This window comes from Tyto alba, unplaced genomic scaffold (genome assembly GCF_018691265.1).
Source record: "Tyto alba isolate M040663 unplaced genomic scaffold, T.alba_DEE_v4.0 Super-Scaffold_3, whole genome shotgun sequence".
In the NCBI taxonomy this organism is placed as follows: Eukaryota; Metazoa; Chordata; class Aves; order Strigiformes; family Tytonidae; genus Tyto; species Tyto alba.
Genome location: NW_024881304.1, coordinates 788420 through 813751, shown reverse-complemented (window position 1 = coordinate 813751; position 25332 = coordinate 788420). Strand labels below are relative to the sequence as shown.

At 49.5% G+C, this 25332-nt stretch overlaps 2 protein-coding genes across 6 annotated transcripts in view; one reads left to right on the top strand and one right to left on the bottom strand.

Moving 5' to 3' along the window:
- Positions 1-19753, bottom strand: part of RBM6 (RNA binding motif protein 6) — a 59755-nt gene extending 40002 nt beyond the window's left edge. For 2 of the 4 annotated variants that reach the window (XM_042799511.1, XM_042799513.1), the window contains exons 1-5: positions 19676-19753; positions 14966-15075; positions 11574-12912; positions 10710-10799; positions 9648-9717 (exon numbers count right to left, since the gene is read on the bottom strand). In XM_042799511.1, coding sequence (XP_042655445.1) covers positions 9648-9717; positions 10710-10799; positions 11574-12912; positions 14966-15009 — 1543 coding nt within the window. In that variant the 5' untranslated portion in view covers positions 15010-15075; positions 19676-19753. Of the gene's footprint in view, positions 1-9647; positions 9718-10709; positions 10800-11573; positions 13137-14965; positions 15076-19675 lie in introns of those variants that run through there. The other 2 variants (XM_042799512.1, XM_042799514.1) reach the window with 2 other exon arrangements.
- A 150-nt stretch (positions 19754-19903) lies between these two features.
- MON1A (MON1 homolog A, secretory trafficking associated) lies at positions 19904-25255 on the top strand. 2 transcript variants are annotated; one of them, XM_042799766.1, is made up of 6 exons: positions 19904-20220; positions 21302-21443; positions 21724-22191; positions 22384-23149; positions 23263-23410; positions 23881-25255. In XM_042799766.1, exons 2-6 carry the CDS (start codon positions 21317-21319, stop codon positions 24019-24021), a joined length of 1650 nt encoding a protein of 549 aa, XP_042655700.1. In that variant the 5' UTR covers positions 19904-20220; positions 21302-21316; the 3' UTR covers positions 24022-25255. The 2 variants fall into 2 exon arrangements, with proteins under 2 accessions (XP_042655700.1, XP_042655699.1); XM_042799765.1 differs by having other exon boundaries at positions 21679-22191.
- The last annotated feature ends 77 nt before the right edge of the window (positions 25256-25332 follow it).

Sequence of the window (25332 nt, the reverse complement as noted above, 5' to 3'; positions counted from 1 at the left end):
CCTGCCACCAACTGCTGTGCCTCTTCCCTGCCTGCTCTGCAGGGCTGGTTCAGCTCTTTGTGTCAGCTGCTGAGCTTGCGTGCTTTTATTTCCGAGGCCTTCACGCAGTTTGCCTGTCAGAACGCAGCAGTTCAGCTGCTGCTGCCGAAAGCAGGGCAGGGGATTCTGACAGAGGCACAGGGCCAGGCATCTAATGATAGCAACCAGCGCAACAGGCATCCCGAGGTAAGCTGTCCTCCCCTGCGAATGAGAGCTCTCAGACACCTCCTGCTACTCCTCAGGTAGTAACAGTAAAACCAAAGTGATCAAGCCAGCAAAGCAAAATCACTGCTGAAGACTACAGTCTGTTTTTTTTTAACTCAAGGTGGTCTAAATTCATTTGCAAGGTTTCACATGAAAATACAAGCCCTGGTATCTTCTTAAAGTTCTTTATGTTTTGGCAGAAGTATATGTGATCAACACAGACTCTGACAAAAAGGAAAGAAATCAGTATTTCCCCCCACGCAACCTCTGAGCATTCTGCAGCATACTCACACTGTCCAAATGAACTTTCCAAGAGGAACAGTCCTCCAACACTTGAACTCATCCAGATTTTGGTCCTAGCACAGCCATAAAACATACATGTCCTCACCTCCCCCCATGTTTCAGGTCAACTGTGTAAAAGGACTTTTGTACCTTATTTAACTACTTCCTCTAAGCTGCACAAGTCTACAGCACCACAGGCAGTATGTGATGGGTGAAAAAATACAAGGAGAGCATGCACATAAAATCCAGAGAACTTCTGTTTTCCTTTAAGTGCTTCTATGTATACACAGTCCTTTATGGATGTTCCCAAAGCATGCTCAGTTGTTTTCTGCACTGAAAATGGGCATGATCGCTTAATACTTCGGAGTGAGGACACATTTATAGCTCCAGGAAGCTGCTCTGCAAACATTTGAATAAGGAATATTTTGCATCTGAAACAGATGTGTTTTAGTGAAGTGAATTTTGACAACACATAGCAGGTCCCTGTTAGCATGCCATGGTTTGGCTAAAAATCCTGAAAGCCTGACTTAAAACTACTGTTCTTTGGCTTCAGAAAAAAAGATCAAAGACTTGAGATTTAAAATAAGACTTGTTTCTATACAGACACAGTTTCTACTGAACAACTGACACATAGTAATGTGTTACTTCATGATAGATTGTTATGTCAGAGATCTAAATAAAGGAAAACCATCATGTTGTTCTGATATGGGCTGTAAAGAAATGTGAAGACATCAAAAAATACCTCTGGAGTTTTAGGAGGCCAAATGAAAAGATCATGTAACGACAGCAGCCCTGCCTATGCCAAACCAAAGATACTTTTGGAAAGAAGGCATGATGGCAACATGACAAAGGCATCCAATGCGAGAAGTGATCCAGCTCCTGGATTCCAGGAGTGAGCATGCAGTAAATCACATTACTGCCCGCCCCTACAAGCTTCAGGCATTAAGTAACCTTATCACAGAATCATAGAATCATTTAGGTTGGAAAAGACTTTTAAGATCAATGAGTTAAACTGTAAACCTAACGCTGCCCAGTCCACCATGTCCATAAGTGCCACATCTACACGTCTTTAAGTTCACGGCGAACTGTCACCTGCCTTCTCAAAAACAACTGCTACAAAACTCATCTGCTGTGGTGCAACACGGACATACTCTCTCTCCTCTGGCCTGGAAGGTAAGAAGTAAAGTAACTCTGCATAACAGCTTGCCAAAAGACACTATGCTAAACTGGACAGCTGGGCCAACTGCAAACATGGTGGAGGTCCCTGCATCTGCCAGATGGGGCCAAGCAGCCTGAGGGCAGGAGAGGATAATGATGGAGTCTCTGTCAACCATTCTAACAACACATCACTACGTTTTTTTCCTGTAGGATGAAACAGAACTATCAGCAAAGAAAAGCACTTGCAGTTTGGGTCACTTCAGAGACTCAGAGAGACTGCACATTAAAGCAGAGCCACAGCCAGCCTGCTGAAGCAAGGACATTCTTGCTGCATGGTCTCTCCAGAGACAGCACGGCAGAGCAGAGTGCAGGTGGGGAAATCCTCTACAGAGTTTCATCCGTGTTAGAGAAGCAAGTTCTGTTGCTTCAAAGGTAACTACAGCATAAAGTACAGAGTGAGTATGAAAGACTTTCACATCCCTTGAAGGAATGCGCAATCTCACAGGCTGACCTTTGAGCAGCTCAGGCAGTGGAGACAGGATTTTGCACTGTTCTTGGAGAATCTGCTACTCCTTGGGCGACAGAGCTACCTCATCTGTGGGAGATTGTAGCACTATGCCCATAACCCCATGCACAAGTTTTTCTGTTTCCTCCAAGGAAAGATGCAGATGTAGGTAATCCATACTGAAGAGTGAATACCTCATCCCAAGAAAATACTGGGAAACACAGGGGTTTCTCTGTATCTCTATTATGGTGTACTATTATTAGAAGGCATAATACACTAGATGCTTCTGTGCTTATGCAGAAAGTCCTGCCATTGTAGCAAGGATGGACAACAGCATAGTGCCTTCCGTGGTAAGCAGAGAAAATAAAGCTGTCCGCACAGTCTGAAAACTTGGAGGGCACCCCCGCAGCACGGCGGGGAATGGCAGCAATCTATCTATGCTAACACAAGCTCAGAAGCCAAAGCCGAGAGCTCTCTTGATACCAGCTGGTAGATTCTGAGCATCCATAAATTTGTCAGATCTCTTTACTGCACAGATAAATTGGTCTTCAGAGCTACTAAAGCTGAAGAGCTGTACCAGAAAAGCTTGTTGTTGAATACTAAACAGGACAATCTGCAACAAGCCATATCCCCGATTCCTTTCAAAGGTTGAGCATTTACAAGCCACACCTGGCTGCCAGGAAAAGGCCTGTCACTTCATACTGTTTCTCTGTAAAAAAAAGTACACTCTTACACACTCATTCATAACAGCGCTGCACAGGAGAACAGCACTGAAGCCACGGGATATGAAAGGCAGCTATATTCTGAAAGGTAGAGCACTACAGTCCATCCTCCTCCCCCCATCCAGGAGGACAAGACCCAGAAAGGATCTGCCTGAGCTGACCTCAAAGGCAGACGCAGGCAGCCCCATAAACTACATGAACTACACCAGTCAGAGCCCCAAACAGCTGTCAATCCTTCTTGGCCCAGGAGGGTGGTTTGCACACCAACACAGAGGTTAGGAGGGAAAACTCCACAACGCTAAGATTGTACACGCTGTAGCTTTATTAAAGTATTACATTATATTTGTACAGAAACCTGGAATCCATGGAAGGCTGGGGCCATCACAAAACTACATGAGAGGACTGGAAGCTGCATACCTGGGAAGGTGTTACAGACAGAAACTTGGTTTTCAAGTGCCACTAAAGTGAACCTGGTCTCCAGGATCTATCATTTGCCATTTAGCACAAACAACTCAGAAAAGCAACCAATGCAATAATGTCAGCATACTGTGAAAAACCTTAAAGTTTTGTGCTGGAGATGCAAAAAGGGTGAGCACATTTGTAAAAATGGTTAGAGAGAAAAGGATTCTGCATGTCAAAATGTGAGTGCATTTTATAGATGAATGTGTATGTTGCCTTTTTTATTGAACAGGCCTTATAACCCTTGAACCCACATTGATCACTAACACAAACATCGACTTAGAACAGAGTTGTACTTCCTATTTCCTAAGCCACCACATCACAGATGAGGAAAGATGGGCAAGAGTGCCTTTTGCTTCCAAGAGACAATGCACTACTGCCCTGAAATCAAGCAAGACTAGCCAAAAGCCTACTGCCCACACAGCTGGGAAAACTGGCAAGGACTGGTATTGATGGCCATGGACTAAGTCCAACTAAGTGCTTTTTTAGTCCTTGCCAGGCTATTCTGGCTACAAACAAGAATCAATAGCTTCACGCAGATCCACGCTGAATAGATTTCCCCAGCTTCTGAAAGGTGAGCCCCTGCACACTGAAGAATTCTGCTGACGAGCAGGTGATCTGGTCATGCCTCAGGTGGAAACTCCATGTGCGCTACAGCATCTTGTGAGCTTGTGGGTGATCACTTCAGCTCTCAGCAAGTGCCCAAGATCTGCGTGCCCTTATTCATGGCTGACGCAGTAGAGTGGGCCACAAAATTTCCCCTGTGCAAGGCACTAAACAAAGACACAGGAGAGTATTGTTCCTGCTGTGTATTAGCCCCAGCTTTGATGGTGAGCCAAGTTGTCTTCTGTATAATTAAGCACAACAGGCAAGATGCACCTCTGCACCACAGGATGTGTTAAAGACATCTCACATCAACCACAGCATATTCTTTGTACCAAACCAAAGAATGTAAGTCCTCGTGGAATCTACCCCTAACCAAACTCCACAGGGTTGGTGCCAAGCCCTCTTCATGAGGAAGCCACTAGCTGGCCACAAATCCACCCTTCAGAGGGGTTTCCCTGAGGGCACTGCATCACTCCTGAAAGGAAATGAAAAGCCTCAGTTTAGCACAATTTTCCTGCACACTTCCAGAAACGTCCCTTCCCCCCGCAGGGCCGCAGCTCAGCTCTCCAGCCCTAAGGCTGGGAGCCGCAGCACCAGGGCACCTGTGGCATCCAGGAGCTGTGGGCAAGCGCAGTGTTTCACCAGCGCTTCTGACCTCCAAGAGCATCCCTAGCCCAAACACCACCCACACATACGGCTACAGCGAGGGAGCTAAGACTCAATTATATGTGGGCCAGACAAATGCACAGCATAGCCATGCCTGCTACCACAACAGGAGCTCTGCTTTAAGAGAGAGGAGATCTCACGGCCTTGGGATGCACTCCAGCCACAGAAAATGGAGAACTGATCACTAGAATGGAGAGGTGCACCACTCAAAAATCTGTACCAATTTTTCCATCATGAAGGGTAAACTTCTGGACCTTAGATTATGAGTTTTAGTAAAATGCAATGCTAAAGAATACAATTTTAAATTTTAGAGGCTTCCTGAAATATTCCTGAAACCAACAACTCACTGTTATGATATATAAGACAGACTGCACTTGGAGGGGAATAAAAAAAGCACTTTTTAAAGATTTCTCTAAGAGACTTATTAATATTTAACAGGGCACCAATGTGGTAGAGATTAGTGAGAACAAGCAAGATAATCCAGTTTCTTCTAGGACTTGGCCAAGGCAGTTTAAGTTTAACAGAGGGAGGGATAAGGGGTGCAGTTCCAAGCACCACATAAGGGCCAGATCTGGAGAAACGAAACAAAAAATAAACGCTAGTGCAAGAAGTTGGCTAAGCAAGCAATAAAGTATGTTTAGTGCCCACAGTACTTGCTAAAATAAAAGCTCTTCAAAACAGAGCAGGCAGCTGCCATTAAGTAGCTGCTAGGTTAGTCACGTTTTCAGGTTACACTACATTTCCTGCATGTACCTCCACCACCAGAGGATGCCTGTCCTGTAGCATCAGCCACCTGCACCCACATGGCCACCCCTTGGGCCTCAAGCATTACTGCTGTTCAGAGAGCTCCTCCCTGCACCAGTCATCCCATTTCCATGAGTGCTTTGCTCCTCAGGGGTGCAGCATTGTGCTCCCACATCCCCACCCAGGGTTCAAACATGAGTATTCAGAAGGGTCAGGAGAGGGTTAACAAACCCAAATCTCCCAATTTCTGAAGTGCTGCACTAATTTAGAAGGTACATAAAGGGGCTGGGGTAGACCTCACTTCTCCTGATTGCAATCCAGCTCACCTGGTCCCTCCACGTCCGCTTCAGAGCTCCTCTCTGCACATGCTGCTCTCCATCTCGGTCAGTGTGTCCATTCTCCACCAGGCTCTCCCAGCTCAGCAAAAACTCCTCTCAGTTCCCCAGATGGGCTTGTAGAGTAAGCTAGAAAAGCCTCACGGGCTGCCAGTGATTTCTCAGGCTCGCTTTCCCTGAACAGCTTTTCCCAACTGCTGGTACTAACTCTAACATGAATCCTGGTTGGAAAACACACATTACAAGCTTGTCCCACCGCAGACTGCGTCCAGGAGAACAATCTGAACAGAAGGCTCTGAGTATGCCTCACATTTTCACTTATTACTTGGACACCACTGTGGCATCTTTTAAGAGTGAACGACTCATCACAAGCAGCCCTTTAAGATAAAGATAGCTGCATGTGCTCTCTTTTCCAGGGCATACGTGTGTGTTCAGCCAAAGAGTTCTGTGCACATCAGACACTCCGGATGATATATCTCAGACTCTGCTTATGTTTGACATTAGTCAGGAAAGTAGAAATACAGCTTCATGAGATTCAGGCAGGATATAAGTTTTAAATATGATCAAAATCAAAACCAGGACAAGATGTGTTCATGTGAGATTCCTCAAAGGTCAAAAGGTATCGGTTTCAGGTTCCTGGCAGTCAGGCACCAATGCAAGCACACAGACAGTAACAGGAGAATGACAGACACCATGCTACAAGTAGCCTGGTGCTGTTACACGCTGCTTTTGCAGCTCCACAGAGGAAGGCCCACACTGTAAAGCCACATGAAAGCCCTGAACCCAGTGAGCAGAGCCAAGTGCCCTCAGATGGGGCAGGGGGAGCTCACAAGCCGTTACTGACAAGCCAAGCCCTTCTCGGAGAGCTGCTGACCACTCATCACCGCTAGCATCTACCCAAGCAGCAGCACATCCCTGTGCTGCCCTACACGAGGCAGCAAGCGCCGCCAGGAGATACTGCAGACTAAAGCAGTGGATGGTCTTTGAGAAGATTCCACTATCACCTCAGGCTTTATTCCTTGTAATGATTAATTGAACAGACATGGCCAAACACACTTGAAAAGGCAAGCTGAAAGATAAGCCAACAAACTAATACAGTTATTTCTGCCAAGGCTTACACATTATGTTGGAAAAAGTCCTCTTCCCTTCACAAATGGATTTAATACTTTCAGTCTGAACATACAGGCATCAATTCAAAAATCCCAACTGATGAAAATAACAAGTTAATGTTGTGTAGGGTAATACTATAAAGTCTGACTTTGACATTTTATCATTGTCTCTAAATATCTGCCTTTTTGATTTAAATAGTATTACTATGTCACTTCTTAAAGTCTCTCTTTTCACTACCTTGTTTTAAATCTAGCCACCATTTCCGTCTGTGAGCTTCAGAGACAAAATAATCTAAGGAATAAACAGCTTGAAAGCGTACCAAAATCACATGAGGTATATTAAGAACAGTGTTCCATGCTCAGCACAACCTTCAGTGAAAATACGCTTCCCTTAGCACATACACAGTGTGTAAAAAGAAAGGGGTTTATAAAGAAGTTGAGCTCCTTTTTCCAAGAAAAAAATCAACCATATGTTTTCCCCAAAACAGAGTCTTGTGAAAGATCATACAGAGGAATCATCATGTTGAAGCTGCTGAGATAAGCTTTATGATAAGCGTTATCTTTTTGTGAAAGTGATCCGAACCTCACTTATTTCAAGCTAATTGCGTGTTATTTGTTATGGCTGTTATTGTTCTCCAACAGCTGCAGGCATTCTTCTCTCAAACACACTCAACATGCATACCCCTGATTAATGTTATTTTTAACATTTCTGGACAGCACTCAAAAATACACAACCCACTCAGACGGGCTTAGCATGCATTCTTCTGAGTCAGGCTGCCGCCGTTCCATTGAGCTGATACAGCAGTGAAGCCAGTGGGCCCAGGTGTATCGGAGACACATTAGTAATCCAGCAAGTTTGCTTTTAATTCTTATGAATATTTACATTCACACCCCATCTTAAAAGCGTTGTTTAGCCCATGATTGGCCTCTAGTTTCAACCAGGCTTAGCTTTTCAGAAGTTAAAGAATTCAATTTCACACACTTCTCTATAAAATGACCTAATGTGAAAAGCTGGATTAAATTTACTACAGCTTCTAGTTACCCAATATAAAGAAGTTGTTTTCACAATGCAGGAAGCTTTTATTGTCCTAGACATACCCGTCTTGCGTAAGAAGGATCAGAAAGCTGTTTAAATTAGCAGCTGCATTTGCAGCCTTGGGATGTAATGCAAAACAAAGCACTTGGAGCATCCACATAATCTAGAATAATGCTATACTGCTCAAATTACTGATGTTGACTGGACAGGGTTAAACAATAGCTTTAAATAGCTCATAAAATATGAGCTAATTTTAACTTAATTCTTTCCCTCCCCATAACTGCCAGAAAAACTTAAAAAAAACAACTTTGCAGCTGAGGAGACAGGCTGAAACAGAATGCAGCTTTTAGAAAGGCAGCAGAAAACTGCAACCCTCACATTACATGTGGCCATCAGCAGATACTATGGCTTCTGCACATAACTTCAGACAGTGTGTCTCCTCCTGAGTAGCCTTTGAAATGAGGAGCGGGAAAGAGGAGACAACAGTTCTATAATGAGGGCACTGAGTCCTAATAATGTGCACAAGAAGAGACTTACAAAGATATTCCCAGTTCAAGTTGGTTTATTACTGAAAAGTGATGTTTCAGGAAAAAAAAAAAACAAAAACAAACAAACAAAAAAAAACCTGACAAATCACATCAGCACAAGCAAAAAATGAATATGTTGCAATTACTGGGTTGCAGTCAGTGTTAGGTGGGTGACAACAGCCATGCTGTACTATGCTTAGAAAAGAGGAAAGGAAGCAAGAATAACTGCCCCTTAAGCCCTGCTTGTTGGGCCAGACCAGATGTGACACAGGGGTGTTCTTTAGTTCAAAGGTTCACAAGAAGATTGTGAAATCTCTTTTGACAGCTTCCAGAAACAAAAATATACTTGAGAAATACCCATCTGCCCCAGTTCCTCTCCCCAGCTACTATATAGGAAGCTTTTATATAATGTATTGACACCAGGAATTCCAGCTGCTTCACATGCAACCCATATTGGTAATTAGAAAAAGCACTGATGAAGGTAGAAGCCTCTGCTTTCCTAGTTTTAAAATAAAAAACACTGGTCTCCGGGTATTTCCTACCAGTATTATCCAAACCAATCCCCATGACTCACCCTGCATTTCCTACCATCGCACATCTTTGTTCCAGTACAACTTTCTCACAAAGCAGACTTGTAAAATATTTCTTTCTTCAGAATCCTATACATACTGATCAGAAGTACAGCAAAACTTTATTCTTTGAATGAGGAAGAGCATTCAGACCCAGTATTTGAATATTTGCTCATAAAACTTATTTTTCCTTTTTATAACCTGTCTACAAATCTAAGGAGGGTAACAGTTTCATGTTACTGAAGGAGAAATGCCAGGATGTATCAGATTTCCTGAGGACACTATTTGTGCAGGACGTGTTCCACAGTAAGACCATCTCAGAAACAAGATGTAGAGCAATCCAAACGGATTTAATATTAATTTTTTTAAAAATGTATTGAGGAATTAACCTGCTGTCCCATGTCAGTGTTGGCTTTGATTGCTATTAGAACAGCCTTACTGTTTTTCCTGCTGCTCCTACATCTTTCCAGAGGCACCAAGACATGTGTTAACTCTGAAGTAGCAGTGAGCACAGCCATCAGTTTTGACGACAAGAGGACAAACTACAAAACTCAGTGGGCATTTTCATTTGCAAATGCCTGCAATTATGGTACCAAAGACTTTCTCCAAACTGCCTGAGTGAGTATTGGTGTGAAAAATACCCTTTTGTAAACTTGAAACCAGAAGCACTGGAAAAGCATTCTCACCTGAACTGTAATCTTTCAGTCTCAAGTCCTTCACAGGTGTCCCATCAGGCCCTCGGAAAGCGTTGAGAATCTACAGGAAAACCAAGATCCACTTCAGTCTCCAAAATCAAACCTCGGAAAGTGAAGCACTTGATAACTTACATTTCTCTCTCACCAAGCCTTCTTTTCTTTCTAGGTTAACTCTGTTACAAACTGACACATTTTCCTGATTAAGTTCCAGCAGTACCTGAGAACTGCTTCTTGAGTTTGGGAAGAATTTGGGGGTTTTGTTTAAATAAGAGAGCACCATTTACACCACAATTCAACTGTGCAAAGGTTTATTCTGCTGGATTCAGCCAGACAGTTCACCTCTGACCCTTATTTATGGTCAGAGATGTCCTACTGCCTTTAAGAAAATCAAGTGACATGGGGTGGCCGTTCCGAGTCTTATCACCCTCTGATGGACAAAGTTTCTGCCATGAGTCATCCAGTATCAAGCCCTGGAAGCTCTGATCATCACAGCTAACCCTAGTGAAAACTGCTGCATGTAGCAGCTCTCATGTCTACAACTGCCATGAAAAAAAATTCCTAATGTAAAGTGGAAGCTTTTGGAAAGGGAGTTTCTTTTACCTTGTAGCCTAGATTTTTATTTTTTTTTTTTACTAAAATCAGCAGTGGCAGCAGATATCTTTTCCATCTCTATCAGATCTCATTTGAGCAACTTCAAGTAACTAAGAATGAACAACTTGACTACACATCATCTGAGCCCAAAATATAATAACAAAGTAATAAGAGAATTTGATATATGTGAAGCAATGATGGAGGTAAGGCATGTTAAAAAGAGTCCTGGAGTCAAGGCTTTTAGCTACCAACACTCCACATGTGACTGCAGAACAACTTATCACTTCCAGACTCCCCAAAACCCAGAATAATCAGATAAAAGAAAACACTGAAAAGATTTCTAAATCTGAATTTTCCCTTGGGAAAATGACAGACCATCTGAACTACATTAACCGGGCTTAAAAAAATGGTATTTTTAGAAACCCTTGATAATAATTTTTGGATGAAAAACATCCCACTTACATCATCCTTTGTGGCAGTTTCAGGCACTCCTCCTAGACGAATAAGCTTGCTTGGCTTCACATATTTGGGACAGGTCCGGTAATCTTGGTCCTTGAGTTCACACAATCAAGATAGTTTTTACAAATGAGAGATGCTAGCTCACGAGATACACAAACAGTAACAAAATAAAGCAGGGCACGATTCAAAGGGAAAGGCCCATAACCAGACTGGTTCAAATCTTTAACCACAGCACTGTTTAAGATTCAGAGAGCTCTGGAGTTGTATTGCTAGCTTCACGTGCTCAGCGAGCTGTACAAGGAGATCTAGGACCAGGAAAATAAAACAGGCAAATCATCTCTCTCTGCTTTCCAGCAGTAGGAGTTTCAAATTCAATAGTAGCTATTAATGCAGTAGTTACCATTATCTCCAGATTTCAAAGTTAACTCTGAAGGAAAACAGAGAATGCATGAGAGCATTTGTACTGTTCTACACAGGTCCACCCAAGCCAGTAGCTTCTCTCTGGTAGTGCTCATAAGCAATGCCCAGGAGAAAACAACAAAATAAGTTCTTCTGTATACTACTTCCCCCCAACACCCTCCCTCTGTCTGGACATTTTCAACTTGGGGACTTTCTGAACCAAATCTGGTCTACGTATTTAGCAATTCTCAATTGCGAAATTGCGTTTCTCTTGAGAAGAAAGTATTTCTGAGATAGAAAGGGTGCCCATTAAAACAACCTGGAGCATGAACATGATCTCAGAGAAGGACGGTGAATTAGGACAGAACTGAAGTGATGGGATATGAACGGAAGACTCCTTCCCAGCTCCTTCCATTCTTTGGCCGACACGAGTTTAACAGAAACATCAACTGACAAAAAACCACCTACCTGAAGGCTCTTATAGGGCCTAGAATCTTTGCTGGGTTTTCCTTCTGAAAAGGACTTGCCATGTTCATAATCAAACATCTGATGCCCTGGCAGCCGGTGATCCACATCGCGATACTCAATGTTTCGGTAGTCAGTATCTTGCCTTCCAAGGAAATCCAGGCCACCTTCACCCTTTAACCCAAGATCAGAATCGGATCTTTGCTGCTCCCCCCCAGAAAGCTGCTGCTGTTGCTGCTTGTCAGCAAAGGTCTGAGGTTGCTCCTCTTGGTCCTGAAGAGTAGGAAGAGGTCCACGGCTATTTTGAAAATTGTGTGAAGTGTTGTCTTCAAGACCCAATCCAAGGGATTCCTCTTCTCTGGCTGGTGCTTCTGAATGTTGAAATTCTCCTTTTTGGCTACCAAAGGGAGTTCTATCTAGACCAAGTGCAGACTCCTCTCTCTTGCTGGTGCTTAAACCAGAGCCCTCTCTTTCAGCTAAAGGTACAGTCGATTGGTTGTGCCTAAAATCTACAAGGCTTTGATCCACGGGAGGCATTTCCCTATCTGAAAAGTCCATAGGAGGAGCCACATCTCTGTTCCTAAAATCTTGATCAGACCGGGACCTGTGCCTATTTCTGAAGTCTGACAATGGTGCATTTCTGTTTCTGAAGTCCAAATCAGAGGTGCCCACACCCCTGAAGTCCAAATCAGGTACATCCCTGTTTCTGAAGTCTGAATAGGAGTGCTCTCTGCCCCTGTAGTCTAACTCAGACACATCTCTTGCCCTAAAGTCTGAATGAGATCCGTCTCGACCTCTGAAGTCTAGATCAAAAGACCCCCTTCCCCTGAAGTCTGATGGAGGTTCATCTCTGCCTCTGTAATCCATATTATGTGCTTCCCTGTCCCTGTAGTTCATACGGAACGTCTCCCTGTTCCTGTAGTCTGCTGACGGAACGTCCCCACCTCTGAAGTCCATAGGTGGCCCTTCTCTCTCCCGGAAGTCTCCAGAGTACATATTCCTGCCCCTATACTCAGAAGAGGGTGGCTCCCTACCTCTGAAATCCATCTGAGACTCATCTCGGCCCTGGAAGTCAGATGGTGGGAAATCTCTGCCCCTAAAATCATGGTGCCCCTCCCCACCTCTGAAGTCACTACGTGGTCCATCTCTAGCTCCAAAGCTGAAAGAAGGTTCCTCTCTGTTGGCAAACTGAGGATTGAGGAGGCCTGTGAGTGCCTGGATATCAAAAGGAAGTGATTCTCTGCCAGAGAAGTTGCCAGAGTGTCTTTCTTGAGCAAGACTATCAAGGGAAGGAGGATATTCCCTGTTCCACCCGGGAGCAAACCTTTCTTCTTGGCTCCCACTGTAGAAATAAAGACAGTATTATTCATAACGTGCTTAGAGTCTCAAATCTACACAGCAGCACATTCTTCTCTAAACTTTTATAGAGTTGTGTAACAGTCTAAGATCCGCAGAAGATACTGATGTTTGGCAGTTTAAGATGAGGCAGCATACGACAGATGTGAGAAAGTAAACTTGGGTGCTCCCATTTCAGCACAATTTCCAGAAGCACTCAACAGGGAATACCTGCAATATTAATGGGTTAATGATGGTAGCAATCCACATAGTCCTGCACTGCACACAGCTCTGCAGCTGTTCAAGGTTCCACCAGCTGGGGTGTGTGTGTTCATTAGCATCACCAGCACATGCCTGTGAGGAACCACTTGAGCTTAAGCTCTCCAGGCAGTATTACAAACAGCTAACTTAACAGGTCATCCTGAGGCACATACAAGCAGGGGTTACCAAACATGCACTATTAACATACTACAGACACTCATTTCTGCTTCCTTGTACTGGAGTCTAAACTGGTAAAATGCTGAAAGCTACCAGTTTAGACTTTGAGGATGCCTCACAGGAATATGCCAACAACCAGTGTTCAAGATGACCCTGTGTTCGTACCTCCTGACTGGCTGTCTTACACTGAGTGTACAACACTGTAGCTATGAGCTCTCCCAATATATGCATAAACCCACTCAGGAGGAGGTTTCCTCTTAAGACAGGTTTTCAAAACCCAGTGAGGATTTTTTTTGAGATGGAGCTACCTAATTTTTCATCTAAGCAAGGCTCTGATACATTTAAAAAAAAAAAATCTAATAAAATACCAACACATTTTAAAATAACACCAAATGCTACCCAAATCAGTGGGCATTTCCTTAGCAACTACAGCAAGTCATGTCTTCTTCAAGTTTCACTACAGAATCACTCGCCAACAGAATGCAAGGTGACATCTGCACAGTTAATCAAATCATATACAGATTTCTTAAGATACATGCTCCTGTTTCACCACTGTATAGAACAGTAATTAAAACTTGGTCCAAGGTTAGAATTCCCCACCCAATACAGTAAAGAACCATACCAATAAAAATCCATTTAAAAATCAGCCTAACAGCCCTACTGATATCATCACAAAACACAATCGCACTCCTATCAATACCGTTAAGACACGTTCTGGAGGATACTGGTTTTCATAGCTCAAATGTCATCAGCTCTCTCAGCACATCACAGTTGGACAATTATTTGAAGTATTCTTATTGCAGAAACCTAAGGTATGCCGTGAGGAAGTACCTTTATCACGCTGATATTCAAGCAACTGAGGTGGACATGTGAGCAAGGGATGAAAGAATTATGCACAACAGAGGAAAACCCTAGCTCTTGGTGCCTCCAGATTTATTTATTTATTTTATACCCAGATCCCTCTTGCAAACACAGAGCCTAGTAACAACCCAGGGAATATAAACTAAGGAAAATATCATGCTGCGCAGGTCCATTTGCATATGAATCTTTAAAACAGTTCCAGTGACATTCAAAAATGTCTTAAGAAGGAGCATGGCCAAGAACATGGGGATATATGGTCTACTTAATCTCAGGGAGAGAATTAAACTCTCAAAGTTTTCATGAATTCCTGTGTGCAACAAAAGTGCCAATATTTCTGAAGTTAAGGCAAGCACTGTGGTTGAAGAGAATCAACATCACACTATTAGGTGCTTCTCTTCTAGGTCTTAACAGTGCATAGCATCAAAATCCATAGAGCTTATCATCACCTTAGTTTACACAGCTAAGCTAAGTATCTCTAGAAAAGGTGGTGTGGAGAAGGAATAGAAATACTAGAAGCAGCTGTTGTTTAAAAAAATAAAAAATAAAAAAAAAAAATTGCTTCACAGCAATGCAAAAAGTTACCCTGTCACTTAACTTGCCTATTCTTTGTCAATCACACCCAGCTCCACACAGACCTTCAGAACTTTTACCAAAACAGTCTGTTTACGGGAGGATGGACATAAATATTGACAAACAGAAGTTCCTATGGCTTATTGTATTTAAGAATGTTGCTGAAACAAACTGTACATTCAAATGCTTACCGAAAGGACCCCATTCTGTTGCCTTGTCGATGGTCTCCCCACATTTTGATCTTGTCTGGCAGGTTCCCAGAAATGGTTAATTCACTCTAAGAACACCAAGACAGCACAACCTGTTGAATAAATAACACGACAATAAGCCACAAGGCGAAGAACACATCTCACATGAGAAAGACACTGCCGGTTGGGAGAAGGGTGTGTGGAACATCTGATCAGGATCCACAAATACACAAGACCACACCGAGGCATGAATGAATTTAATTGTGTTTCTCCACATTCAAATTTGCAAGCGTCAAACGACTTCTGAAATCAAACTGTCAATACGGGTGGGCAAACAATTTGATATCTGCTTTGATTAACATAAAGCTTTCCAACATACTGTGCTGTCTGACACTATTCAGAGTGCAGCTAGAAATGTGAGAACGCCACAATCTATAAACAACAAGGACCGTTGCCGAACAACAGTTTGCAATTAATGTTTAATCCAAAATATTTTTGCCAAAAGCTCTTTGCTCAAGGAAACGATCACTACTATTGGTCTACTACATTACTTTGCCCTCAAAAGTATGTAGATAACAGAGTAGGCTTTGCCAATAAATCATTACAGGCACTGTTCTCTGATGCTGCCCTCATCAAGCTGAGTGCCGCAAATAACACTTGCCTCAACAGAGATCTAAAATTTCATCCACTTCCTCCCACCAGCGGAGAAGGTGAGGATTTCCTGGCAATTGCCAAAGCTGGGACTTTAAATGGGAAGTGCTTCCTTCTTTCCAAAAAAACAAAAAAAAAAAAAAAAAAAAAATGATTGCAGCAGAGCACAGAGCAAAATGAGGTAGCTAGCAACCTGATGGTCCCAAACCTGCCCTGGCTAATCCAGCTGCAGCAGTTCAGGAGGGCTGCCGTGCCACCAGACCAAGGTTAGGAGACCTGGGGCTCACTTGCTGCTACAAAACTGCTCAAAAGCGGGATTAAATTAACTGTAGCAGTTAGGCAAACAGAATACAGTACAGACAGTCCCTGCCAAGCCAGGCTAGAGCAGCTAACGTTGAAGTGAAGCACACAAGATCCTGTTTCTTCTCACTTCCAAAGGTCAGTGCTGCCATAGGGGTGGCAGGTTGACAGAGCAGGTTATGACAGACCTTACACCAGGGAGTGATTCCAGATGCCGCTGCCGGCAGCCACCTGGGCCAAGGAGCTAAAGGGAGCTGCCTTGCCAAGAGAGATTCCTCACTCCTGCCAGGGTCCATCGCCAGCCAGAGAACGCTCCCGTGGGAGCCAGGGCATGGCAGGCCTCAGTACCCAAGGGTGTGACGGCTGATGAAGGCAACCTGTAGAACCACAGCTGATCCATCCAGCGTAGCGCCATTTCTAAAGAAACAGGTTCATTCAATTGGCCACCCAAGCCCAAGCACACTGGTCTGCTCACCTTTTATATGGCTCTTGATGCAACAAGCACCTCCCTGGTCCCAAGGATTTCCTCCACAAGCTCTATCTTTTTTTTTTTTTTTTTTTTTCTTTCTCAGAAGTCAATCTAAGAGAACTGACACTGCACCCCCCCACAGAGAGGACAGGCAAAAGGAGGTGGCTATGGCAGTCATTACAGTTGGCTGTCATCAGCCAGACTTTTTATCTATGATCTTTTGCAGCCTGCAGACATCTACAGACCTGGTGTTTCTTGTTCTTCAGTTCTCATTAAGTCAACAAGCTTACCAATGCTTAAAAGAAAAAACAAAACAAACCAAAAACAACCCTTGCCAGCTAGGAACTATTTGGACATAATATTCAAATTATCAGGCAGAGGGAAAAAAAAAACAAAACAAAACAAACCATTGCACTGATATCAGGCCTTGCATAGATCAGCCGAGCCATGCAGTAACATCCATGAGTATGAGGTCATGGTTCAATAACAGAGGCAGCAACTCTGGCTCTGACAGTCCCCTGTTCGGTCTGATACGATTTGCTCCCTCCGTTCTGCCTTTGGCAACATGCAATGTGTTACTTGTGCCAGCTTGTGCTTTTCTGGGTCTGCACCACGGATGACCCTCCAAAAAGAGTTATATTTAACTCAGATCATTTCAGCAATACGGTTTACTACACAGCCCCACAAAACAAGGTGACAGCAAACTGCAGGACAGGTACAGAAACTTCTTGGACCGGCTTCCACCAACACCATGATCTCCCAAAGGTACGCCCTGCTACAACTGCTCCAGAAGATGCACGCTGTGATGAGACACCATCCGGATTCACCCTCCTGCCGCAAGCAGGTAGTTGCCAGCTCAGCTCCCACCTCCCTGCTCGCCAGCAGATGCTGGAAGACAGGTCAGCGTGAGTAAGGCTGCTTGCCAAAGACACACCAACAGAGCCCAGGCCAACAGCAAAGCATGGCAAAAATCCACCCTCAAGTGCTAGGAACAGTGCAGCAATTAGCTTTGCCGTAGTTCAGTCACAACCATGCACCTGAAGGAGGTGGTAACAAAGGATGTTTCAGAGTGACGCAATAAGGCAGCCGGAGAACGCACAACATGGTCCAGTTACTCACAGAGCCCGGATTCAGAGTTCTTTTAAGACAATAATTAGCTGTTACAATTACACTGACTAATCAGGGGAGCTGATATACATCCTCAAAGCATGCATTTTACTTCCCTTCTCCTCTCACAGCTGGTTCTGTTTCCTGGTGGCAAAGCCTCGGCTCCAGTGATGACACAGAAGGTGAGTCTCAAAGGAGGGGAAGCTCTTTTGTGGTCTTTCTTACTCCCTCCAGTGACCAGAGGTCCCGCAGCCCTCCCAGCAGACAGGAGAGACTGACGGAGCTCCAGATGCTCCCTGGCAATTACACCCAAGGAGCTCCTCAGGAGCGTGTCCCTGCCCTGCCCAGCACACCCCCAGACAGCCCAGCGCCTGGCACTGCTGCTCAGGGGACGTTTCCGATTCCACTGTCCAAACCACACGTGCCAAGCCTGACAGCAGACTCTTTGGGATCTCTTATTTCAATTTACATCATACTATGGTAAAATCATGGCATTGTACATCAGAATCATGCAACTGAGCCAGACTAAGAAGCTGGCCTTCTTAAGGAATAATTCAAGATTTCTCACAAGGGACAGAGTGAGCCAGCACAGTCCTTGAGCATCTCCTCACCAACTTACACCCATCTTTGCAGTTTGTTTTCCATATCTGGGGGAGAGAGAATAAACTGGTGATGGATTAGATAAGGTGAAGTTTCAAAGAGATGTTCTTTTCAGAAAAATTCTCTGATATTCACAACTTCTCTCCAAACAGATTCTGCCAAGGCTGCGAGACTTGGTATTTATAGAGCATGAGGAAATCAAACACACAATTACACACAAGGCTACACTCAAAGAACAGAGGAAGTAACTTGCTGCGGAACAATTTTCTGCACCCAGTTAAGTTTTTGTAAGGCTGAAGAAATGAAAATGGCTCTGTGAATTTCAAGTACTACAGTGGGTACAAAAGAAAACACTTCCCCAAGCTACAGAAACTGCAAGTAGCCGAGAAAGCCTGCTACTTGCAGTGTTAAAGCTGAAGATGTCTACTCCAGAAAAAATATCAAAACCACATCACTGAAATTCGAAAGTGAAGGGAAGGAGAACTGTTTTGGCTCTTCCAGGTGTCAGGCTGGAGGTTTTAACTTAAAAAAAAAAAGGAGATGTGTGTGCTTTTCAGCTGTCTGATGCTTTTAAAAACATGTATTAGAAATAATTCGGTGCATTTTTAAACTGTCCCATTACTATCCTGACTTTGTCTGTCCCACAGGGCTTCATAAGCGCACTCCCAGGCAGGGAGTGTTAGGAGAAACTTTCACACCAACGCCCTGCTGGGATAGGAAAGTGGATTCCACCTTCAGCAGCATTTCCAAAATGAATACCACACACCAACAAAACCACCAAACTCTTGTGGTACCTTTTTTTAAAAACAAACAAACAAACAAAACAAAACACTAAAGGTCACAGTTACTACTCTGAGTAGTTCACAGGCTCTGCATTACCTTGGCCTTCCCCAGCCAGGCCACATCCTGTCTCCACCTAAGCCTTTATTTACAGTCCAAAATCCCGTTTAGCCCATCACTGGGGATTACCATCCATTAACACACTCCCAGTGACTGCCCCAATCACCTTTCTCTGCATCCCAGCACGAATCCAGCCCACTTTTTGTTCACCCCTCTTAAAAACGCAAGCGTCCCGAGACACTTTTCACCGAAATGAACACGACATGGCATGAAAGAAAGCCCTAATTTTGACCAGGGCCTCGGAATAACAGAGATACCTCGAAACGCCACAACCAACGATGACACGGGGCAGCCCCCTGCCTCGGACTATGCCCCAAAATAGACACCCATGCCCCGCTCTGCCCCCCTCCTGATGGACCCCACGCCCGCTCCTCTGTCCCACACAGCCCCACGGGATGACATCTCATCCCGGGAGACCCCCTCTCCCCTCCCCTCTCTCAGGACTAAGGGAGAGCCCCCCCTCTCCCTTTACCCCAGGGGACATCCCAGAAACGCTCCCTCCCCTAGTCCACCCCCCCCACTCCGATTCCCTGTCCCAGACGGCCGTAGGGGAGACTCTGCCCCGTTCCTGTGCCCCGGGAGCCGCCCCGGCGGCCCCACGCCAGACCCCGCGCCCCATCCCCGGCAAAGCCCACGATCCCCCGCCCGGTTCCGCCCCTCCCCCGGCGGGTGCGGTCGCCCCTCACCGCCGCCGCCGCCGCCGCTCCCGCCGCGCCAGGCCCAGCGCACCCAGGGCGAGAAGCCGGAAGTTCCGTTCCCCCGCGGCACCCTGGGAAGCGGAGTCCCGCCCCACCCCGCCAGCCGCCGCCCGTCCGCTCCCGCCGCCCCCCTCCCGCGCATGCGTCGCGGCGGCCGGACTCCATTTCCCGGCGTGCCCCGCGACGCCCCCGCGGTGCCTGCCGGGAGCTGTAGTCGCGGAGCGGCGGCGGCGGGGTGCGGGCGTTGCCTACAGCTCCCGGGGCTCCGCGGGGCCGGAGCCCGACCCCGACCTTGGGGCCCGGTCAGGCCGCGGGGGGCGGTTCCCGCCGGGGCGGGGTGCCGCGATGCCGGGGGCGCCGCGGCGGCCAGTGGCAGGGCGGGAGGCGGCCGCCCGCCGCCGGCGTCGTGCCCCCCGCCCCGCCTAGGCCGTGCTGAGGGCTGCCGGGGGTGGCGGGAGGGGGGCACGGGGGGACGGGCCCCCTGCCGCGCTGCTCGCCCGGGGCCTCCGGCGCCGACGGGAGGAGCCGCGAAGGTCGGTCCGTGCGCGTTGTCCTTCGAGGCTGAGGGGGGTCCCGGGCCTGGCGCTTCCCCGGGGCTCGCCGGTGCTCCGGGAGCGGTGACACCCCCAACTCCCCCCACCCCGGGGCGTGGGAGGGACCGGGACGAGCCCCGCACTGGGCCACGGGGGTCCCGGGGAGACCCTCAGCCGCGGGGGGGCTGGGGGGGAGGGCAGCGGGGCAGCCGGGAGGGTGGGGGGCCAGGAGAGGACGGGGCCCTGATCCGCAGCCCGGCACCGTCCGGGGCGGTTGGGGTGTCACGGAGTTTGGGGGTCGGAGTCTGGCTCCCCCCTGGTGCAGCGTTACCTGCTGGGGTTGGCGCTGGGGGGCAGGAGGTGGCACAAAGCACGGAGCGAAGTCGGGGCTCTGTGAGCCTCCCCCCCGGCTGGTTTTGGAGGCACAGGGTCCCCCGCCAGCCTGCCTTCCTCCCATTGCTGTTGCGCGTCTGTGTGTTCGTGTTCATGTTTGCTTTGGGGGCCGTTTCTTCCCCTCTGGAGCAGGGAGGAAAGCGAGGGCTGGAGGCACGGCCGGGGCTGACCCGCGGGGCAGGGGCTAGAGAGGGCACCCTGCTCACAGGGGGTCACGCCATCTGAGCGGCCGTGGCCTCCTCGGGAGGTGTGTCACCAGCTTGGTCTCATCTCAGCCACCTAATCCAGGCCCAGGAGAGCCATAAAACCCGCCCTTTGCAAACATGAGGCCTCCGGGATCGTTGGTGTGCAGGACCAGCCCCATCCAGGGCCGTCTCCCTTCCCCCTCGCTGCTGGGACACGGCAGAGGGAGGTTGAGCGGCTTTCCCGGAGCTCAGGGGGAAATCGGGGCCAAGCCTGGATGAAAGGTGATGGGGCCGGGGGGCTGGAAAGAGCTGGGGCCGCGGGAGGGAGGAAATCCTGCTGGATTAGAGCGGCTTTCCTGACATCTCAGCAGGGCTCGGTGCTGCCTGCTGAGCCAGCAGGATCGGGCCGAGGATGCTGGCGCAGCCCCACTTGAGAGCGGAGCGTTGCGGGGCCTGTTTTGCGGGTGGGGGAACAGAGGGGTGACGCTGTGGGTTGTATGCAGGTCCTGCCCCGAGGAATGGCTGCGGATGTCCACAAGAAGAAAGGCTGGGAAGTGCCCAACGGGTCCCTGACGCCGGGAGATGGGCAGCATGCGGAGCGGTCCGAGAGTCCCACGCCGGGGCTGGCGCAGGGGACGGAGCCAGGTACAGGGCAGAGCTCACCGCGGGGGCAGGAGGGTGGGGGGGGAAGTACAGCAGCTCCTCGTTATGCGGGCTGGACTCTCCACAGCCCTGCAGGTAGGGGGAGATGGGGCCACTGGTGGCTCCCCAGTAGCAGGACCTGCACCCCTGTGTGCAACAGGATGGGGAGAGGAGGGCAGGTCCCTCTCCCTGCAACCCCCCTGTCCCTTTTGCACCCTCTGTCTACCCGCCGCCTCAGCGTGTGGGACAGTCAGACGGACGCTACACGGCCTGTTGTTCCCAGGGGCGGGCCAGGAGGGAGCCATGTTCGTGCACACCCGCTCCTACGAGGACTTAACGAGTCCTGAGGACGGGGCGGCCGCAGCGCGGAGCCCGGAGGAGAGGCGGGGGGAGCCGGCCGAGCCAACCACCATGGAGCAGATCAGCAAGGACTTCAGCGAGCTGAGCACCCAGCTCACGGGCATGGCCCTCGACCTGGAGGAGGAGATGAGGCAGAGCAAGGAGGGGAAGCTGGAGCCGTCCCCGCAGACCACCCGCCGCGACTCAGTGCTGTCGGGCAAGGAGGAGGAGGACGTGACCATGGACGCCTGGCGCATGCACCGCAAGCACGTCTTCGTGCTGAGCGAGGCGGGCAAGCCCGTGTACTCTCGCTACGGCTCTGAGGAGGCCCTCTCCAGCACCATGGGTGTCATGATGGCCCTGGTGTCCTTCCTGGAAGCCGAGAAGAACGCCATCCGGTCCATCCACGCAGGTACTGCTCTGGGGGGGGAGTGGGACGGGGGGTGTCACAGCCTGCCTCCTGCCACCATGGGCCACATTAGCTGTCCCCCGGGGCAGATTGGTTGCTGGGGGGAGAGGCTGCAGCCCGGCTCCCCCTTGCAGCCCCAGAGAGCCGGGCTTACAGGTCTGACCCCGGTCTCCCTGGGGACTCCCTCCCACGCAGATGGCTACAAGGTGGTCTTTGTGCGGAGGAGCCCACTGGTGCTGGTGGCAGTGGCACGGACCCAGCAGTCGGAGCAGGAGATTGCCCACGAGCTGCTCTACATCTACTACCAGATCCTGAGCCTGCTCACCTGGACCCAGCTCAACCACATTTTCCAGCAGAAGCAGAACTACGACCTGCGCAGGCTCCTGGCTGGCTCCGAGCGCATCACGGACAACCTGCTGGACCTCATGGCCCACGACCCCAGCTTCCTCATGGGCGCCGTGCGCTGCCTGCCCCTGGCCGCCAGCGTCCGGGACGCTGTCAGCACCAGCCTGCAGCAGGCCAAGGCCAAGAGCCTGGTCTTCTCCATTCTCTTGTCGGGGAACCAGCTGGTGTCTCTTGTGAGGAAGAAGGATCAGTTCCTCCACCCCATTGACCTCCATCTGCTCTTCAACCTCATCAGCTCTTCTTCCTCCTTCCGGGAGGGTGAAGCCTGGACTCCTATTTGCCTCCCCAAGTTCAACTCCAGCGGTTTCTTCCATGCCCACATCTCCTACCTGGAGCAGGAGATGGACCTGTGCCTCCTGCTGGTCTCCACTGACCGTGAGGACTTCTTCACCGTCTCCGACTGCAAGCGGCGCTTCCAGGAGCGCCTGCGGCGGCGGGGGGTGCACCATGCTCTGCAGGAGGCCCTGCGCACCCCCTTCTACAGCGTCGCCCAGGTGGGCATCCCCGACCTCCGGCACTTCATCTACAAGTCCAAGAGCTCTGGGCTCTTCACCAGGTGAGGGCCCCCCTGGGGAACTGTCTGGCCAAGGCCGGGGCGTGGGGCGTGGGGCAAGCCTTCTCCACGAACCCCCTTCTCCGGGTGGCTAATGGGGTCCCATGTTCCTGCAGCCCCGAGATTGAGGCACCCTACGTGCGGGAGGAGGAGAAGGAGAGGCTCTTGGGGCTCTACCAGTACCTCCACAGCCGGGCTCACAACTCTTCGCGCCCCCTGAAGAACATCTACTTCACGGGCCCCCGTGAGAACCTCCTGGCTTGGGTAAGGGCCGTCTCCAGGGTTTGGGTGAGCCCATCTTCTCTGGTCCTGCATGGCAGAGCAGTCGGAGGGGGTGGCACAACACAGCACCCACTCTCTGGTCCCCAGGGTGGCCCCCAGCCTGTGCACGCTCCTTTTGGGGGTCAGCCTGCCCCCCTGCACTCCTGTGCCAGGGAGGGTCAGACAGGGATAGCAGCAGGGGCTGGCGAGCTCTGGCTCCAAGTGCCATGCACGGTTATGAACTCCCCAGCGCCACGGAGAAAACCCACCCTGGGGGGCAAACCCTGGGGTTGGATCCTCCCACTTCTGAGCAAACCAGATGCCACCCATTTAGGGTATCCCCCTGCCACCTCATGTCCTTGCACTGAAGCCCCTCTGCCCATTCCCAGTAGCCCGTGGAGGGTAGATGTAGTGCCAGTCCTAAGTGGGGTGCAGACGCGTTCCCAGCATGTACCCCCCATTCCTTCACGCAGGTAACCAGCGCCTTCGAGCTCTACATATGCTACAGTCCCCTGGGGACCAAGGCCGGTGCCATCAGTGCTGTCAACAAGCTCATGAAGTGGATCCGTAAGGAGGAAGACCGACTCTTCATCCTCACGCCCCAGACGTATTGACGGGCATTGCCCAGGGCATGGTGCCAGCCAGGGGAACCCCCGCTGTGCCAGGGGGCCCGTTCCCTGGGGAAGCCCGAGCCAAGAGTCCAGGGGAGAGGGCATGGTGGGACCCCTGAGCATGGGGAAACCCACCCATGGGACTGTCCAACCTGAGTGTTGGAGACGGGATGCTCAGTGGCCGGGGGAAGGGGCGAGCAGGTCTTTCTCTCATCTGCAGGCAATGCCCCTATTTGAGGGGGGGGATGATTTCTCCACAGCTCCTGGCTCCATCCCTCATTGTGGGGGAGCCCTGGAGCGAAGCTGCTGGTACCCCAGGTTGCTGGAGGGGGGGGGAGCTGAGCTCCTCGGTCCTGCTGCCTGTGCCTGGCACCCTCTTTTCTCTGCCATCCTGTGGCTGTGCCAAGGGTGGGGGGGTCCTGAGGGAGAATGTGGTAGCATGTGGGGCATCCCTGTGCTGCTGTGTCTGCAAATAGTGGGTGACACCACCCAAGCAGGGGACAGGGATGGCCTGGGGCATGCACTGCTCCTTTCCCTGCCCTGGGGGAGCCAGGCCCCGCCAAGTGCCAGGCAGTCCCAGAGCCCTGCCCCAGCAGGTTTGCCCTCTTGGTGTCTGTGTGAGCCCGGATTCTTCCCACCATGGCCGTGAGAAGGATGACCCTGGGGGGGCAGTGGCAGGCAGGGTGGCAGGCCAGCCAGCCCTGGCTGGGACAGCAGGGTCCTGCCCCCCTCCCCACAGGGACACAGAGCAGCCCCAGAGAGAATTGGGGTACCCATCTGGGTGCTTGTGGGCTCGTGATGCTGACCCCTGGGCAATGGACCCTAAAGGGGCAGCTCAAGTGCAGCTGGCATGGGGCCTTGGTGCCCCCCCCCCAACCCAAGGAGGGTCTTCTGCTTGGCGTGGGGGCATCCGCCCCCCAAACCCAGCCCCCTGAGCCAGCTATGCTGAGCTTGCTCCACTGGGGCAACCTCCCTGGCCATCCCCAGGCACCGGTGTGGGGCTGAGCACCCGTGAACGCCGCGGCACGCCGGGCACGGCCCGACCCCACGTTTCGGGTCTGTCAGCCGTGCGCTGGGTGGGTGTTCGAGGAGGGGCAGAGCCACCAGGGTGGCACCCAGACACCGAGGGAGCCGGGAAGGACCTGGCAGGGCTAACGCAGGGACTCCGGTCCTGTATTTATGCTCCTGCCAGAGTGTAATCGCTTGTCTTTGCTCATAAACATTACCTGGACCCTAAGTCAAGTCTCGTCACGTTCATGTGTGTGTACTTGGAGGGGGTGGGGGGGCTTGGTCCAAATTTGGGTGCGGTGCAAG